This window comes from Mastomys coucha, unplaced genomic scaffold, assembly GCF_008632895.1.
Source record: "Mastomys coucha isolate ucsf_1 unplaced genomic scaffold, UCSF_Mcou_1 pScaffold15, whole genome shotgun sequence".
Lineage (NCBI taxonomy): Eukaryota > Metazoa > Chordata > Mammalia > Rodentia > Muridae > Mastomys > Mastomys coucha.
The window spans coordinates 45221247-45238459 of NW_022196897.1; the positions used below are offsets into that span (position 1 = coordinate 45221247).

Sequence of the window (17213 nt, forward strand, 5' to 3'; positions counted from 1 at the left end):
AAGCTTTAAAATAAATACTTTTTTTATGACTCGCTGTTGGCAAAGTTAAACGTTTTGGTATGAAGGCTATCACTGAGTTCTTACTAAATTCTAAAATATGATTATTTCTTAACAATATAAGTATATATGACTATAAAATGCATATGTTCACAGATCCAAAATTCATGAAACATCTGAATGTCATCCATGACTCTGTGGAACTCTGTTCAACCTTCAACAATGAAAACACAGCCACACTCGACAATTCCCATCTGCACAGTTTAGATACAATTTATCGCCCAGTTCTTATTTTAAAACCCAATTTATTTTTTTCACAGTCCTTATGTACATTCATTTGAGCCTGTGGAAGCCGACATCTTTTTACATACTTAAGAATACCAACAAGCTTACAAAAAAAAAAAAAAAAAGGTCTTTACAACAGTGATTCTGTTCACAGGAGTTCAAGAGTTCAAGGCATGTTTTCGCAATGTCAAAATGCAGTGGTTTTGACATGTGTAGTATGTTCTTAGGTATAAGATGAGAGTCACTACTCCAAGAAAAGTATAATTAGTATTAGTGCTTTGAAAATTAATCCAAAATCCTTTTTTTTTTTTTTTTAAGATCTGAATCCAATTTTCTCTTTTTAGACCCTTTTAAAATCTGAAACACCAATCAAGTGTGAACAATCCTATGCAGTTCAGGGTCAGGAGAGTACAGAAGCTGGATATAAGCCCTTCTAGAAATGAACTAGAGTCTAATTTTTACTCAGATGCTCTTATTTGATAAACAGAACAGAGAGCTGGTAGATCTTTAAAATTGCCTAGTTACTACTGTCTTGCCAATGAAAAAGCAAACATAGTGATAAGTCTCTTTCTATGGCTGACTTCCTTAGAGCCTGACATACAAGCCTCCCTTACAGGTGAAGCAAATGAGTAGGTTCACCCATGGAATGAAAACTTAGTGGATGGCTAGAAACTGAGGCTACTGTGCCTTGCTCGCTGCCGATGGCTTGGGTTGGGGAAAAGATACATCCATCACCAGGATAAACGGTCCACCTCATTACTCTTGGGAGTACACGGATGAAAAGTCAGAGTATTTTATTCTTCCAAATTCTGGGTTCAGTTTGCATATGTCAAGAATCATTTCTAAATTTAGCTTCTATTTCATAATGATGGATAAACCTGGGCATTTTGTGTTGATATAGAAACACACAATGTCTTTTTCTATAAAGTTCTAGAATTGTGTCTATAGGGAAGAGCTGGTTCCAGTGCTCACCTCAGTCCCCAGTGGCCCCAAGCTGTTGAGTTCCCTGTGGTAAATTCCTATGTGGGATGCTGGAAAGGTGAATTTCCTGCCACACTCAGGCTGTGTGAGCAGGCAGATTCCTAAAACCCAGGGAAGAATTGCATATTCCAATGAAAAGTGTTGGGTCCAGGAAGAAAACTTCTTGTAATGTAACATAAACCAACAAGGAGAAAAATACATTTCTGGCAGTATTAAAATGAGGATGAGCTGGAACTCATGTTCTCCCAAATGTTGTGTTCATCTATGACTAACTGGAGAAGAATCCTGGCAGTTATCAATAACAAATTTTAAAGTGGAGATTGTTACCTAATTTCAGCATAATCTGCATTCCAAACAGCATGGCACATGGCTTAGTCTAAAAACATGGCAGAGGCAGAAGAGAGATAGATGGCTTAGCAATTACAAGCACTGGCTGATGTTCTTCCAGAGGGCCAAGGTTTGGTTTCCAGCACCCATGTGGCAGCTCACAACTACCTGTAATTCTAGGTCCAGGGGATCAGACTCTTTCTTCTGGCCTACCCAAGCAGCAGATATGCATACGGTACACAGACCCACATTCAACCAAAACTCCCCTAACACATAAAAATAAGTAAAAATGTTTCAAAGGATGACAGGAGTAAAACAGACCAGTGGCTCATTTATCACAGATGTAACGTGAGCAATCACATTATGGGATACGTGTTTCACAGTCTTTGTTCAAGTCGCTGTTTAAGTGGCATTCAGCATTAAAGCGGAAGCAGATATTCTTTACACACTAGCCAAGAGCTACAATATAACCAGACAGTCTGACTAAAATTGAAGAGAAAGTCATGTCTGCCATTAACAGAGCCCTCTTCCCAGTGTCAAGAGAACAATCACTAATGAACTGATGAGGCGAGACCTATTCTACACAGTGGGGAAATTAAAACCTTGTTAAGAGGTTCCGTGTGTAACAGGCTGGACAGGGTTCTAAACACATGAAAGGACAGAGCCGTGTGGAGTGGTGGGGGCGGGGCTCAGGAAATCTGCCAGCGGGAGAAAATGATGCCAAAGACAAAACAAATGAGAGAGAGACTATAAAGGACATTAAACATAGTCTCCAGTTTGTGTACCAAGTCACCTTTCACCACTCCAACATACAAGGGAAAAGAGCAATACATGCAGGAAGGGAGCAAGGAAAGTCCAGAAGCTTCTGTAATCATTATTCATACTAAGAATACTTTCTTTTTCCTTCCTTCCTTCCTTCCTTCCTTCCTTCCTTCCTTCCTTCCTTCTTTCCTTCCTTCCCTTCTTCCCTCCTTCCTATGTTCCTCTTGCCAGTGCTGAGAATTGAACCCAGATCAGTTGTGAAGCAAGTCCTCTCTGCCTCTTCTCTACACCTCCAGGCAGCACCAAAACTCTCCCCACACTAGATTTCTTCAATTACATTTCCAAATTTATCAGTACTCCTTGGCTTTTCTGCATATCTTGATGACTACTTTTAGATTTTTGCTTTGTCTAGTTTCATTTTTTCCTAGTGACCTTGGCCTAAGCCCTTTCTTTTAACAGAAATGCACCAACAAGTAGGGTTTGACCATCAGCACTGAATGGCGTGTGATGTTAATATGAGCACAAAACAGTATTAGATCCATGCTGGTTGACCTTTCAATTTATAAAAGTGGGTGAGGCTGTGAAATAGGTGTCACCACCGTGTTTCTACAACCATTAGCAGCCATCCAATGTCTGGTCTACAGTTTCTTCATCTACAAAATATTAGAACCAAGGTAGGAGGCTCAAGAGTCCCTTTAACTTTTAAATTCTCATTTTCATTTTGCACTGTGGCACATATGAAAGAACTTAGAACACTAAGGGACTTCTTCTCCATTATAAATGTACAATTTTATAATGATTAAGTTAAATAATACCTATGTTTAAAAATAATTAGAAAGTAACTATAATTTTGGAAGATGATGAAAGAACATTATGTTTAATAGTAGGAGAAAGGCCGGGCGGTGGTGGCGCACGCCTTTAATCCTAGCACTTGGGAGGCAGAGGCAGGCGGATTTCCGAGTTCGAGGCCAGCCTGGTCTACAGAGTGAGTACCGGGACAGCCGGGGCTACAGAGAGAAACCCTGTCTCAAAAAAAAAAAACCAAAAAAAAAAAAAAAAAAAAAAAAAAAAAAATAGTAGGAGAAAGATAACGAACCAAAATAAAGGTGGAGGAGTGTAAAGAGTAAGCCAAGCACCAGGAAGTTTGCATCAGTATCCTGTGAAAAATAGGAACACTACAGACATTCTGATTAATACTAGGTTTTTAATGAATGTTTTGCCTTCTAGATTTTCTTTCTTCTTTCCTTCTGTCTGTCTGTCCCTCTGTCTTTTTTGGTTTAGTTTTAAAGAATCCTGCAAAGAAAATTAAAAGCCCTTAAAATGATGACTGTTCTCACTAAGATAGTGAATAAAATAGAAGTGAGTATCAGGATTCAGATTTAGAGCACAGTATTGTTAGCTGTGGAAATAATACGCTTCACAAATGAAAGAGAGAGAGAATAGCTTCAAAAACTACAGTGACATCATTTTAGGACACTAAGCATAAACATATCTGAGTGGTTGATAATATTGGTTTTTCAAGTTATATAAAGGAAATGAATATTGAAGAATTCAGCTACCAACTTGCATACATTTGTTATTGTTCCCTAACTTCTTGATAGAAGTCAAAAATTTCCACATTTTAAATGAATTAATTTAGCCATGTAAATGCTCATATTTACTTTCAAGAATCAGTCAAAAATCATTGCCTGCCAAGTAATTTCAAGTTGTTCTCTTGGTCCTTGTATGATGGCAGATGCCTGCTCCCTGCCTCCAGGCAGTGTGCTAAGTTCCTCCCTGGGACTTTTGCTTCCTCTCCAAGATTGCCCTGAGTTTGCTCTGTCTCAATAAGTCCCGTGGTGGCAAAATTCCAGGACGGTAGATGTTTCTTTTATTTAATCATCCTGCAGTAGTAGAAGCACTCTAAACAATAAGTGATTGTGGAACTTCTGATCTAATGAATGTATTGTAGATTTTTTTTCCATTTTAAAATAAACGCCGATTTAAAACTCTTAGACATTATGATCAGGTTACTATTTTCATACAATTATGGAAATCTAAAATGCAAAGTTAATTGAAAAGTATAAAGATGAAAAGCAAGTGCTGCGCTTAAAATAGAGCGTGACAGTCATGTTTCACTTAACTCTCATGGCAGAACATAAATTAAGAATTCTAGATGTGACATGCCAAATATTTTAGACATGGAAGGATGCAGACAACAGAGTCAGTACTGATTACAAACTTAAACGCACAACTTATAAGGCAACAAATTCATGCTCAAATGTAGACAACAAATAATGCGTTCCATATTTCAAGAAGTGATGCTGTGTATAAACCCCACCATTTCTGCATACAGTACTAAAAATTCATAATAGCATTCCTAAGCTCTATGTTATACCCGGAGCCAAAATATCCGTAAGGAGCAAAGCAATAATGTCACTTTGCACCTGACCTAAGAAGATATTTTTGCTCATAACAAAATTTAAAAGGAACACGTGTTACATGAAATTCCATCAAAAACACATAATATAAAATTGAACCGCATAGATATGTACAGTAAATCTGCCTTATGCTCTAAATATTACTCTATTTTTTATAAGTGAGCAGCCTCTATGTATGTTGAGCGTTAAGCAAAAACTACAACTTCTATTGTTCCCTCATCTACTTCTGCAGCTCTGCTCTTTAAGATTATTCACTTAGGAAATACAGTTCAGCAACAGAACAATGAGCAAAACGTCTCAAAATGTACCAACGTGAAATTTCTCCACTGTGAAATCTGAACCAAGAAAATATAGGTTATGTTTGTATATGCTCTGAAATAAATTATAAAACATAATGACCAAAGTAAAGATGTGACAACACCTTCTCTTTAAAAATCTAGTAAATACATTCCCCTAACAGTGGTGAATGGAACAGGGCAGAGTAGGTTTTTTTCATTGGATATTTGAATACAATCATTGAAGTAAATAACTTCATTCCCATCATGTAGAAACTGTGAAGTAAGATGACAGACACAAGCCAGGTCTCCCCTCACATGGTTCTCTTAACATCCATTCACGTAGGCGCACCTTTTGATACTGATGATATAATTAGGCTGTAATATCTAAATAAAGATCCCTTCTAAATGTGTTGCAAATTGGAAGTGATTTTCAGACCTATTCTAGAAACCATTGTCACACAGAACTCAAAGGCATCCCACTGCATATTTTATCTGTCAATTTACTCTCTTCCCTCATACTCACATGCCTTTTCCCACTCCCAAATTAAACTTTAAAATCCCCGAGGGCAGGACCTATCTATCTTGTTATTCCCTCTTGTACCCAATATTGTGGCAAGCAAGTTATGGGGTGCCCCGTGCTTATAAATGGATGAGGACATGACTGGGAATGGAAGTACATGCAAACCCCATAGCTGTCAGAGCCTTTTGTTCCTCTTATCTCCACTTAGTCAAATGAGATGATCTAGTAGCACATCTCCAAGGTGAAATGTAGACATCAAGTTTCCCTCTTATGGAACACATAGCTGTATCCTTCAGAATGTTGTTCCCCATGTTGGGCTTTACAGCATGCTAGAGAGTAAAACTTCGCCCTATTTATAATGGAAAGGCTATCAAATATTTGGCCTTAAAAATATCCATGGAACGTGCCTTTACTGTCAGAACCATCAAAGAATAGAATATGTTAACATGTCACTCTTCAAGACCTTGTCAGGGAGTACTTCCATTCTAAGAACATCTAGGCAGAAGAAAGTTCTAAAGTATGGGGTTTGGGAAACTGATTCAGAACACTGAAAGACATTGATTTAAATCACCTTCACTAAAGCCTATAGTACATTTGAAGGAAATATCTGATGTCCTATTAAATATTCTGAACTTCAAAAAAGGAGAATAGAGATAGACCCTCCAAATCTCTCCATGCATGGTCCCTCTTAAAAGGCCAGGAATGTCTTGTAATAACCAATGCAATCTCTGTTCCTAGTAAGTGGTTAAACTCCTTTGGAAGAGTTCTCTTAACTTTTCTCAAATTCTTCCCTTGTTGACCTTTCAGTCATTTTCTTTCCAAATATGTACCTCAAAAGCAATGACATCTTAAGACATACATCTTTAGAAAATGTATGCTTATATTTGGTCAATATTTGGCAATGTTCAGAAAACATTTTTTTTTTATTATTGAATGGGATAATGATGACATTTCTATGATGAAATTCTAATAGATTGGTTCTGAAATTCTAGAAAATCTATTATGGTCTTGCAAAATACTCACTGCACTCTCTATGTGACTAAATTTTAAATATTACAACTGATGATGCTCTCACTTGGGGAGAAAAGAACTATGGGAATTTGAGGACATATAATGGCCAGCAAACTTCACAATGCTAGTTGTCACAGGGTTTGTGACCATCTCTGGCAAGAGCTCTATGATTCCAAGTCATTTCACAGTGTTTGAGACATCCGTACTTCTGTTATTTTTCAGGAGTAATGGCTCGGGTGGCTTTCAAACTACATAGGGACAGCTGTCGTAGTGATGCAGAGTGGCAAGGAGAAGAAAGCAAGTCCTGAGAACACGGCATCACTTTGATACTCCACCTTTCCAGTCTTTAAATGTGAAAATTCTGAGCAAAATTTAATTTTCAAGGGTCCAGTTAATTTTTACAGTTCCATTTCACTATAGCATACTCTAGTTCACATTTTAAATACGTCTTCATCTCATTTGTGGATGCTCTTGATTCAAGTATAACAAAAATTTAATTGTTTTTTTTTTAACCATTGTATGTAGCTTATCTTATACTCATAACATCTTCCTCCTTAAATAAAAAGAAAAATAAGTCGTGTCCCCTTTAAAAAATAAAATTAAGGACAACATGGAAAGTCAAGACCTGCCCATGCTGAACTTAAAGAGTTATCTTTTTTCATGCTTCCTTTGGGACACTTCAACACTGTAGTGAGTCATCCTTGAGGTAGAAACTAAAATAAAACACAGCAGAAAAGAAGCAAAAACATTTACACAAAGCAGGAGCCATGAAGGAAAGCTGTGAGCACTCTCCCTTTGTCTGTACGCTGCGTTAGGCTTTACAATCTTCCTTGACACACAGCTGAGAGATGGTCTTCTTCACGCGCAGGGCCGTCAGGCGTGCTGCCCCGTTGGCGTACCAGCATTCACGCATTATTCTTCCCATGACCCGGAGTGCCTTCAGGAGAAAAAAACAGGAAAGGTTTAAGGTGTGCAGAACAGAGGATAAAAAAAGTGAAATCACAGATCAGGGGATGATCAAGGAAACTGGGTCAAACTTCTGAAAAAAAAAAATCCTTTCTAAAGGCACAAACGTTAATCTTGCAAAGACTAGCTGAAATGAAATCGGTGATTTCTTGGATGCCACCGTGGCTCTTTTTGAACTCCGCTAAGACAGGAGATGATACCTGAGTGCTATGGGACAAGTTCACAGCCCCAGTACTTGGGGAGGTAGAGGCAAAAGCAGCAGGAATTCAAGGCCAAGCCAGTTCCATGAAACCCTGTCTCTAATTGAACAGGTAAGAAGCAGCATGAGCCACCGACGGCTGTAGAAACGGTGTGAATTCCCAGTTACATTTAATCAGATGTGTACACGCATGAAAAGAAAATGATCAGACTGACAACTAAGATTTACAATTTTACCATTCATATTTGCATGTAGCAGACGATGATCTGAAGGTAAATAGAAAAAGTCAGTATGAACGAACTGTCAAAGAAAGAAGATGTATACTTAGAGAAGACAACGTAAAAGCAAGAAACATGAGAGCCCCAGGGAGTCACTGAAGATAGGGACTCCAGCGGCATATGATCATCTTCTGATGTAGAACTTCGGAGATGAGGGACCACATGTGAAAGACAGGAAAGTTAACAAAAAGCAGAGAAGAGGTTGCAGAGGGGGAGAGGAGGCCCTAGATTTGATTTAAACATAAAGCTTGAGTTAGTGAGATGTCTCATCAGGTAAAGACACCTTGCCACTGAGCCTGGAAATCTGAATTTAATCTCCAGACCTGCATGTGCAATGAGGAAATTGCCTCCTGTAGGTTGTCCTTTGGCCATTGCCACTCTGCTCTGGCACATACATGCATCTCCACATACATGTAAGAAAATAAACATAATAAAAATAAATGTGTGCATATGAGTCTTCCCCCAAATGCAAGTCCCTAAGAAAAACCAATTACATTGGCTTTTGGTAAAAAAAAAAAAAAAAAAAAAAAAAAGTCAATCAAAACAATAACGAGTAGAATCATTTAAAAAAAGAACTAGAACTCCAACTATCTGTGGGGAAGGGGGGAAACAATACTTTCAGTAAAAGTTCTTGGTATGAACGAAAATAAAGAATCTCATGGATATGTTAAATGGCAAGTGAGACATATCTGAGGTAAAAACAAAGAAGTGGAAAATAAATCCACAAGAACAAGTATACAGGTGCCAAGGTAGGAAATGCAGGTGACACAAAGCAGAATCTGAAAGGCTTAATAGCAGCCACTGAGTTTTCCAAAAATAGAACTGGAGACAATGAGAGAATTATCTGAAGACGTATTCTCACAGAATTTTCTGGAGCAGAGGAAGGTCACAAGTCCTTAGAATGAGAGTAGTCTTTGTTCAAACAAGTTTAAAGACAAAGCTGGGTTTAGCGGTGCACACTATGACATCAGCTCAGAGGCTACAGCAGGAGGTGCGGCAGGATTTTCCCTGTCCAATCTATTTAAATATGAGTGCAGCAGGAAGCCTATGATTGGGAAAAGGGAGACAGAGCTAAGAGTTGGAGAGGCAGAGAGGACGGGAGAGAGAGAAGCCAAGATGGAGGCAGAGGGACAGAAAGAAGATCCTGATCTCATGTGGTTTTAAATAGCCACAGGTATTTATGAATATCATATAGGGATAGAATAAGTGGGATAACTTGTCTGATCTAGGTGGGTAAGTTGTATCATTATCAATTGTCTCTGAAATTACTGTGTGGGCATCCTGTGAAATGAGGATTTATTGGTACATAAATCCAACTTGTTAATTATAAGCTTCTAGAGTTTTGTTTTACTGGGTTACTAGAAGGTGGGACCAACAACCACAGGGGAATTATGGCCAAGAGGGTGGGCGGCACTGAGGCAGCTAACTAACACGGGGAACCCTGCTGATGGGGCTGGTCTAGAGGCGGAGGCCAAGGGACCATGCTGGGGCAGAGAGTTGCCAGCAGTAAGGTGGGAAGCCTGCTGGTCGTTTTTTTAAATATTTCCTGCAGCAGGAGGATTCCTACAAGTGTGGGCTACATGGAGAGACCTTCCCTCACAAAAACAAAAAACAAAACAAAACAAAACAAAAATACCTGAAGTTCCTACAAGCAGAAAGACTAGCCATGAGACAGAGAAACTGCAGAACACTAAAGACAGAAAAGTTCCTAAAAGCAAATAGAGGGCCGGAGAGATGCTCAGTGGTTAAGAGCACTCCTTTCTCTTGCCAAGGACCTGATTCAATTCCAAGTACTCACATGGTGACCCATAGCTCGAGTTCCAGGGAATACAAACCCGTCTTCTGGCCTCCCTAGGAATGGTGCAAACACATGGTATACACACATACATGCAGACAAAATATTCATTCACATAAAGAATAACACACATTTAAAGCAAGTAGAAAAGACACTGTGACAAACTCAAATTAATATCAAAGTCGATATTCGTTTAATTGAAAAGAAAAAATACGTAGCAGTAAAAAAAAAAAAAATGTTTTAAGAAGCAAAAGGTTACCCGACACTACTTTCAGGTAATATATCAGAGATTCCAAAAGCATAGGAAGAAAGAATGAGCAGAAATCTCATTTGTCTAAGTGGACACTTCAGAGGAATTAATAGCTTGAAAACTTGTTGGACATATATATATTTATATACTATCACTCTCTTTTTACAATTTGTGTGTGTGTGTGTGTATGTGTCACATCACCTTGAGCTGGAGTTACAAACAGTAGTGAGCCTCCATGTGACTGCTGAGAACCAAATCTGGTCTTATGTGAAAGCAGCAAGTGGTCTTAACCACTGAGCCATCTCTCCATCCCTGCCAAATGGATAACCTTATTTGTCAATTGGACAGAATTTAGAATCACCTTTGGTAACACATTGTTTAGGTGTATTCATGAGCTTATTTCCAGAAATGATGAATAGAAAGCAAAGGATCTACCCGAACTGTAGCTGACATTATCCCATGGGCTGATGCCCTGGGCTGAATGACTGTCTGTCTGATGCCCTGCACCCCACCACGATGGTCACGTACTCTGATGCTCTGGGACCATGAGACTCCAGCTAAATGCTTTCTTTTTAAGTTTCCTTGGTCATGGAGTCTCTTCACAGCAATCGAAAAATAACTAAGACATAGTGTGACCAGCTGCCTCGTGTTCCTGCTGACATGCCTTTCCCACCATAATATTACCTTCAAGCTAGAGCTAAACTTAATAACTCTTCTGTCCTTAAGTTCATGTCATCAGGTCCTCTGTCACAGCAATCATAAAATTCACTAAGACATTTAGCGATATCCTTTGTAACAGTGCTAACTATAAATCACATACGATAACCAATACTAGAATGGACAAAGAAATTCTACTACATCCACACAGAAGAATGCTACATAGCAATGAAAATGGACAGATTTTTACATAAAATAATATAAGAATAAAGAATACATGTAACAGGGTTTACTCCTAATTTTCATAAGCACATAAATACAAATATTTATCAGGATATATCTGTATATATGTGTCAAAATCTATATAAAATCAGAGGATAATAAAATCATTATTATCAACATTAACCACTCAGCAAGGCAGAAAATTTCTCAAAGACTTCTGGAAATAATCTGCTTTTCAAACTGTGTATTCACAAGTTTTCATTTAATTATTATCCTTCATATAGGAAAATGGGGATGTGAATACAACTAATGATATTAGAAAATTAATTCTTTCGGTATGGTATACTAGTCTCTAAGTCTGCTTCTCAGGTAGACATAGAGGTGAGATAAGTAGACAAAAGACAAAAATACTAACACTTGCCTTAAAGGAAAGAATTAAAATACTGGAAGAGGGAAACAGATGAGGTAAAAGGGCAACGGGTAAAACAATCCTCTAAGAAAAGAAGAAGTAACATGTGACCTAAACGGATTAGTTAGTATGTTTAACTGTGGCAGACAATAAAGAGCAGTGAGTGGGACAGAGGTAGAGGCATAGAATAGGGAACCACTGCCCTTCCTCTCTCTGTCCAAGCTTACAAACAGCAGAATGAACACTATGTGTGCCTGCCATGCTGGATCTAAGGAGAGGGGGTTTATCTTATGTGGGAGATTAAGCTTCAGATAGTCTGAGATCAAGCATAAAGTACCAATTACAGTACAATTACCCATGGACTTTGCCCATGTCCTTTAGTTCCCAGCTCCTTGCCCTGTGATGGGACCATGCCATGCCACTGGTTCTACTAGGAGGCAAGAGAAGAAACTTTGCACTCCTCGTGCAGAACCCTGAAGAGCCCTGCTGCACTTTTGTTTCCATTCTTTGCCAGGTTTAGAGACCTGGATGTCCCTAGGGAGCAGTGAGGATGAGAATTGAGCCACCTTGGTGAGGACATATGTCCCGAACAATCACCTAGGTCAGAGAGGACTTCAGAGAAGCACTACTCAGTGTCCTGGTGTCTGAAACTGCCTGGGCTTTGGGGTTTCTGTCATAGTACTTCCACAATACCAAAGAAAATGAAATCCCTCTAAAGACATAAAACAAAGGTACCCTTCATAATGGAATGGATTAAGCAACTAGGTTTAGAAAAAAAAAAACCAACATATTCACTAAAAATGTTCACTGAAGGTAATCTGAACAAAGAAGTAGAAAGAAACAGATAAAAACATAGCTTATGTTGGTCTCCAGGAGATAAAGAAATGGAAGAGAGGAGAAGGGGTGGAGGGAGGGGGAGAATGACTGGGGAGGAACATGACGGGGGGAGGGAGGAAGAGGAAGGAAGAGAACATAGTAGCCTTACTTCACAGCTTTGCCACTGGTTCGGGAGATTTGGTCGGAGTTTCTGATCACAAACAACCTTCCTCATTTCTTCTATTGAAGGATCTGAAGGCACCATGTCATAGTAAGGCAACTGGTACTCCTCAACAAGTCCTATAAGAAATGTGAAAATACATTTCCCTACATATACAATCAGTAATATATATATATATATATATACTTATATATATATATATTTCAAGCTAATAACACTGACTTCTGCCAGACACACACGATAGCTTGGAAAAACAGAGCCTCACTTTTGTTAAAATAATATTATCTCTGTAAAACAGAATTCACTTCAAATCACTCCATTAAGTACCTTTATAGAGTTATGACATTTATAATATAAAATAATCTTATAAGATGTAAACATTGCATAAATAATGTACATAATTTTATAGTAATATAAAACAAATATCATCTCTAATAAAAGCATTGTGACTTTTTAGTTTCATAAATTGTCATTATATAGTAAAAATATAATCCTAATTTCCCTAATTGCAATATCTATAGTATAACATCAGTGCTCTGTAAATAGAGTAGATTTACCTAGCAAAACAGCTGTTTGGTTTTAGAATGTCCAGGTATCTGGTTCAGCAGGTAAGTTTCTACTGCCAAACCTGTTACCTGTCAAAATGACACACACACACACACACACACACACACACACACACACACACACACACGAACATAGGAAGTCCTAAGCCAGCCTGCATCCTAAGTGTGTCTCACTTATAAGGGAATATCTGTAAAGTGCTTTATACAAGCATTTGACTTTTCTCCACTGATGCACCAATTTCATTAGACCACATTAGCAGGGGTCCCTTACTAATTTCTAAGCTCTGGGAAGCATGGAGGGCAAGGGGTGAGCTACTACTCACTTCTCCACTCTATTTAATCTGGTGTTGCCCTGTACATCACAGGAGACAGAAGAGGGAAAGCCTGGGAAACAGAAGGCTCACCGCCCTGCTGCCTTGGCAAGACATTTAGCTTCTCTGGGATAAGAGTAGGGATACAGCTGCCTCCAGACTCCAATCAGGTAATTTTCAAGTGACTCAAAATAATCATATGGACATCAGAATGATCAGAACTATTACCCTCATCTAAGCAGAATTCAAAAGATAAACTCCACACACTCTCCACAGGAGGTTCTTTTGCCTCTGTAAAAAAAAAATCACTGAATGGAATTCTCTTAACTATTCAGAAACAATTCAGTATGCTGAGGAGGAAATAAAGAAAATCCCATCTTGTACTCAGTGCCAAGGGAAGGGGAACAAAGGGTATTTCCAAAAGCTTACCTCCAACTGAACACCTTCGAGCTATTTCCCAGTAAACCAGCCCCACCGAATAGATGTCAGCTCGCTTGAAGGACTCAAAGATGCTCACGTTCATTGTATCATCAAGCATCTCGGGAGCCATATACCTTCAAAAATGTGCACATTGAGCTTCGGTCCAGTGAGACACAACTTTAATACATTTTGATACAAAACATAAATTAAGGTAGCACATCAATTTCAAAGGAACATCTCAGATGCCATAATAGGGTAAATTAAAAAAAAAACAAACCAGTTATGGACACAACCATCGTTTTTTTAAAAATTTAAACAAAGCTAAAGGTTATATAATTTCACATTATGGCAGGATCAACAGCAGCCTGGTACTTGGAAGGAGTACATTGGGAAAGTGCATGAGCAAAACACTCAACAACAGAAATGGAGCTCAACACCTCAAGAAACTGTCATCATGGAAAGTTCCCTTCTGACAAGGAGAGGATCTGCCTCACCACTGGGGGCTCAATTGCCAAAGCAAGGCTATCTGGTATTCCACAAATATCAGAATGAAGAGTTTTATTACATAATATGGCCAAGAAAAGTATATCCTTGTTCGAACAAAGTTTAATGGGAGAAGGCTTAGACTCACAGGACCTGACTGAGTCTAACTGGCCCAAACAGAGTTGAACATTTTTCCAGACTATATAATTTTTGGGTTCTTTTCAGAGTATTGGGCTCCTCCTTTGAAGGAAAGCAGCACCCAAGCCTTGCCTGCGTGTCTCTGATACAGGAATTGTAAGATAGATGTCCTTATTAAGCAAAGAAAGAGATGTCTGTTAGGGCTGCTCATTCGAACGAACATGCTTCCCTGGAGTGACTCTGCCTACTTGATAAGTCTACAGCAGACAGCAGATGGCTTGCACTCAGTGTCCTGAAATCTCAATTGGTTCAATAGCCAGCTGTACCTCCTTTAGAAATTCTCTATTCTCAAACGCTTTAGTGTGTCCAGGAAAATAATTTGATTGTTGTTATTTCAAGGTCAAGAGCTCTAGAATTGTGAAAAGGCACCATGAAACCTGCAACCCAAGTAAAGGGCATGGAAGTAGACTAGCTGAGGAGCCACCTGCTGGTCAAAGAAACAAACCAGACATGTAGTGACTGATGAGCCTGTCACAGCCACAGCTGTGTGTACTCCTTTTCCTAAGTGCTTCTCCCTAGTGCTAGCATATTCTGGTCCTTGAAGGTGGAAATTGTATTCAAATGAGTCTTACCACAAAGCACATTATTCTATGAGACTAAGGGCAAGTCCAACTATTGGTAAGATACAAATTGATACACAACATCTTTGTGTGTTAAGAGCATGGACTATCACATGAATGGCTTTATTGTATATCATCCCTAATGTATCTATTCCAATCCACTGGTTTTGCATGTGTACTTTAAAACTCGAGCCTGTACAGCAAGCCCTGAATTTCAGTTCACTGGTGATTCATAAAGGTGCTAGAGTTCAGAGGTGGTTTCTTTTTTTTTTTTTTCCAGAAAAGACATCGAAAAGTGTGTCACATTGGCATGACTTGCCAATTGTCTCTTTGCCACAGCCCTGGGCTAGTCTCTGCCCCCAATTGGCTACTTCACCTGGGCCAAAAAGTCAGCCCTCTGTCTTTGTAATCCCACCTTGTGGTCACTGGTGTCTCCATATCTCCAGAAAGACTTCTTGTTTTTTTTTTTTTTCAGCCTAATGCTTTTTCACATTTGAACACACATCACAAGCACTCAGGGTGTTTGATCAACCATTTAAGCTTTAGTAAGCCACCAACGAAAGTCATCTTACCTCTTGGTTCCCACTTTAGGATTCTGGGGTATGTCTATAGTGTTCATGATAGAATCATGTTTCACAGCCAGCCCTAAGTCAGCTATGGCACAAGTGTCACATTTTTTGACTAAGATATTCTTTGACTTTATATCTCGGTGAGCAATAGCAGGCTTACCTATAAAGCATAAGAAAAGTGTATTGATTTTTTTCTCACTCACAAGCAAATCGTTTAGAATACTTAGCTCAAATGTCACCTCCTCAGACACATTGTCTCTGACTGCACACCCAAGTCCAGTAGATCTTTCCAAGCAGTCTCCTCTTCTAACTCCAACCTAAGTGAGGGCAGACTCTTGCTTTATGCTCACGTAGTTCCAATATGAGGAGCACCAGGTAACCGTTGTGAACATTAATAACCAGATTGTTCAATAAATGACTTACAGTTACTATTTTGTGTGATTACAAATAGAGCGAATGTTTTCTAACAAAACATTTACTCAAACTTTTACTGCACTAGAGTAATAATTCCAAAATGAGAACAGAAGAACCATGGGGGCCCTTAAAACCACTATACATCTATGCCACCATTTCTTCACTTACTTCAACCAAAACCATAGAGAGAGATAAATAGTATAAAGAGGAGCATTGTGAAATTTCAGACAATAAGCTAGTTGCTTAATCTGTTTTCAAAAAAGTAAAGCAAAACCACTATTTTTACTACATTGCATTAAAAAGTTATAAGCCCTTTGGAAGCTGTTACATTAATATTTAATTGGCTAATTGCAGTTCCTTGAAGTAAACAATGTTTTTCAATTTCTCTATAAAAAGTTTTTGATGTGGAAATTATTAAGAACTATAACCTATATTTACCAAAACTTTATGAATTTCAATAATTTTTAAGAGTATAAAGGGGTCATGAACCTAGTGACCTGTTTAAACTAATGACTTGAGAGTCACTTTCCAGTAGGCTTAGCGAATCAACAAGGCAGGGCACATCATTTGCCCTTCACATACGATATTCATATATTCTTTTCTATCTTTTTGGAGACAGTTCCAGCCCAGCATAGAACTCACCAGGTAGCCCTGGATGACCTCAAACTCACGGGTAATCCTTCTGTCCCAGCTTCCCACACCCAGCTTCCACTCATAGTCACATTATCTTTACCAATTACATTTTAATCATCAAAAGCAAGCATTTATATCATCTGCAATATATGACTATATTACTGCCTTGGCCACCAAAACAAGAACTCCAGGTATGCAGTCTGTTGGCAAGGATGGAGCCACTCAGGATGAAAACACATCTGGAATATCATGTGTGGTGCTGAGACTATGAGAAAGTTGCTTTCATCACAATGAGAACCTCACTTTTATGAAGGACTTCCACTCTTCCTCTGTATTTGATTATGGAAACGAACTCAAATAAAGTCAATACAAAGGCCAGCTTTCTGAAAGGTGATAGATACATACCTTGAGTACCCACGATCTCCATGTGCAGGTGAGCCAGACCACTCGCTATAGAAAGTGCCAGTTTGACCATTCCAGCCACGGTCACTATGTTTCTATTCAAATAGTCATATAAGGAGCCCTGTTCATGATACTCTGACACAAGCCAAAGTTGAGTCCATGTTCCATTATCTATTGAGAGAACATCCTTTGTTGTTGTAAATGTTGAGAAAGAAAAAGAGCACTTTTTTAACTATTGCAGATGTGGGTACAGTGGGAGCTTCCATCGAAGCAGGAAGTTGTGAAGGGAAGTTCCAACAAATG

General features: G+C 38.7%; 1 protein-coding gene across 2 annotated transcripts in view; it reads right to left on the minus strand.

Annotated features, from left to right (window-relative positions):
• Nucleotides 1-6806: 6806 nt before the first annotated feature.
• The window catches only part of Acvr1c (activin A receptor type 1C), a 76247-nt gene continuing 65840 nt past the window's right edge, over nt 6807-17213 (minus strand). For both annotated transcript variants that reach the window (XM_031370307.1, XM_031370308.1), the window contains 5 exons: nt 16914-17081; nt 15465-15621; nt 13661-13785; nt 12343-12473; nt 6807-7518 (listed from right to left, as the gene is read on the minus strand). In XM_031370307.1, the coding sequence (XP_031226167.1) occupies nt 7393-7518; nt 12343-12473; nt 13661-13785; nt 15465-15621; nt 16914-17081 (707 nt within the window). In that variant the 3' untranslated portion in view covers nt 6807-7392. The remainder of the gene's footprint in view (nt 7519-12342; nt 12474-13660; nt 13786-15464; nt 15622-16913; nt 17082-17213) is intronic.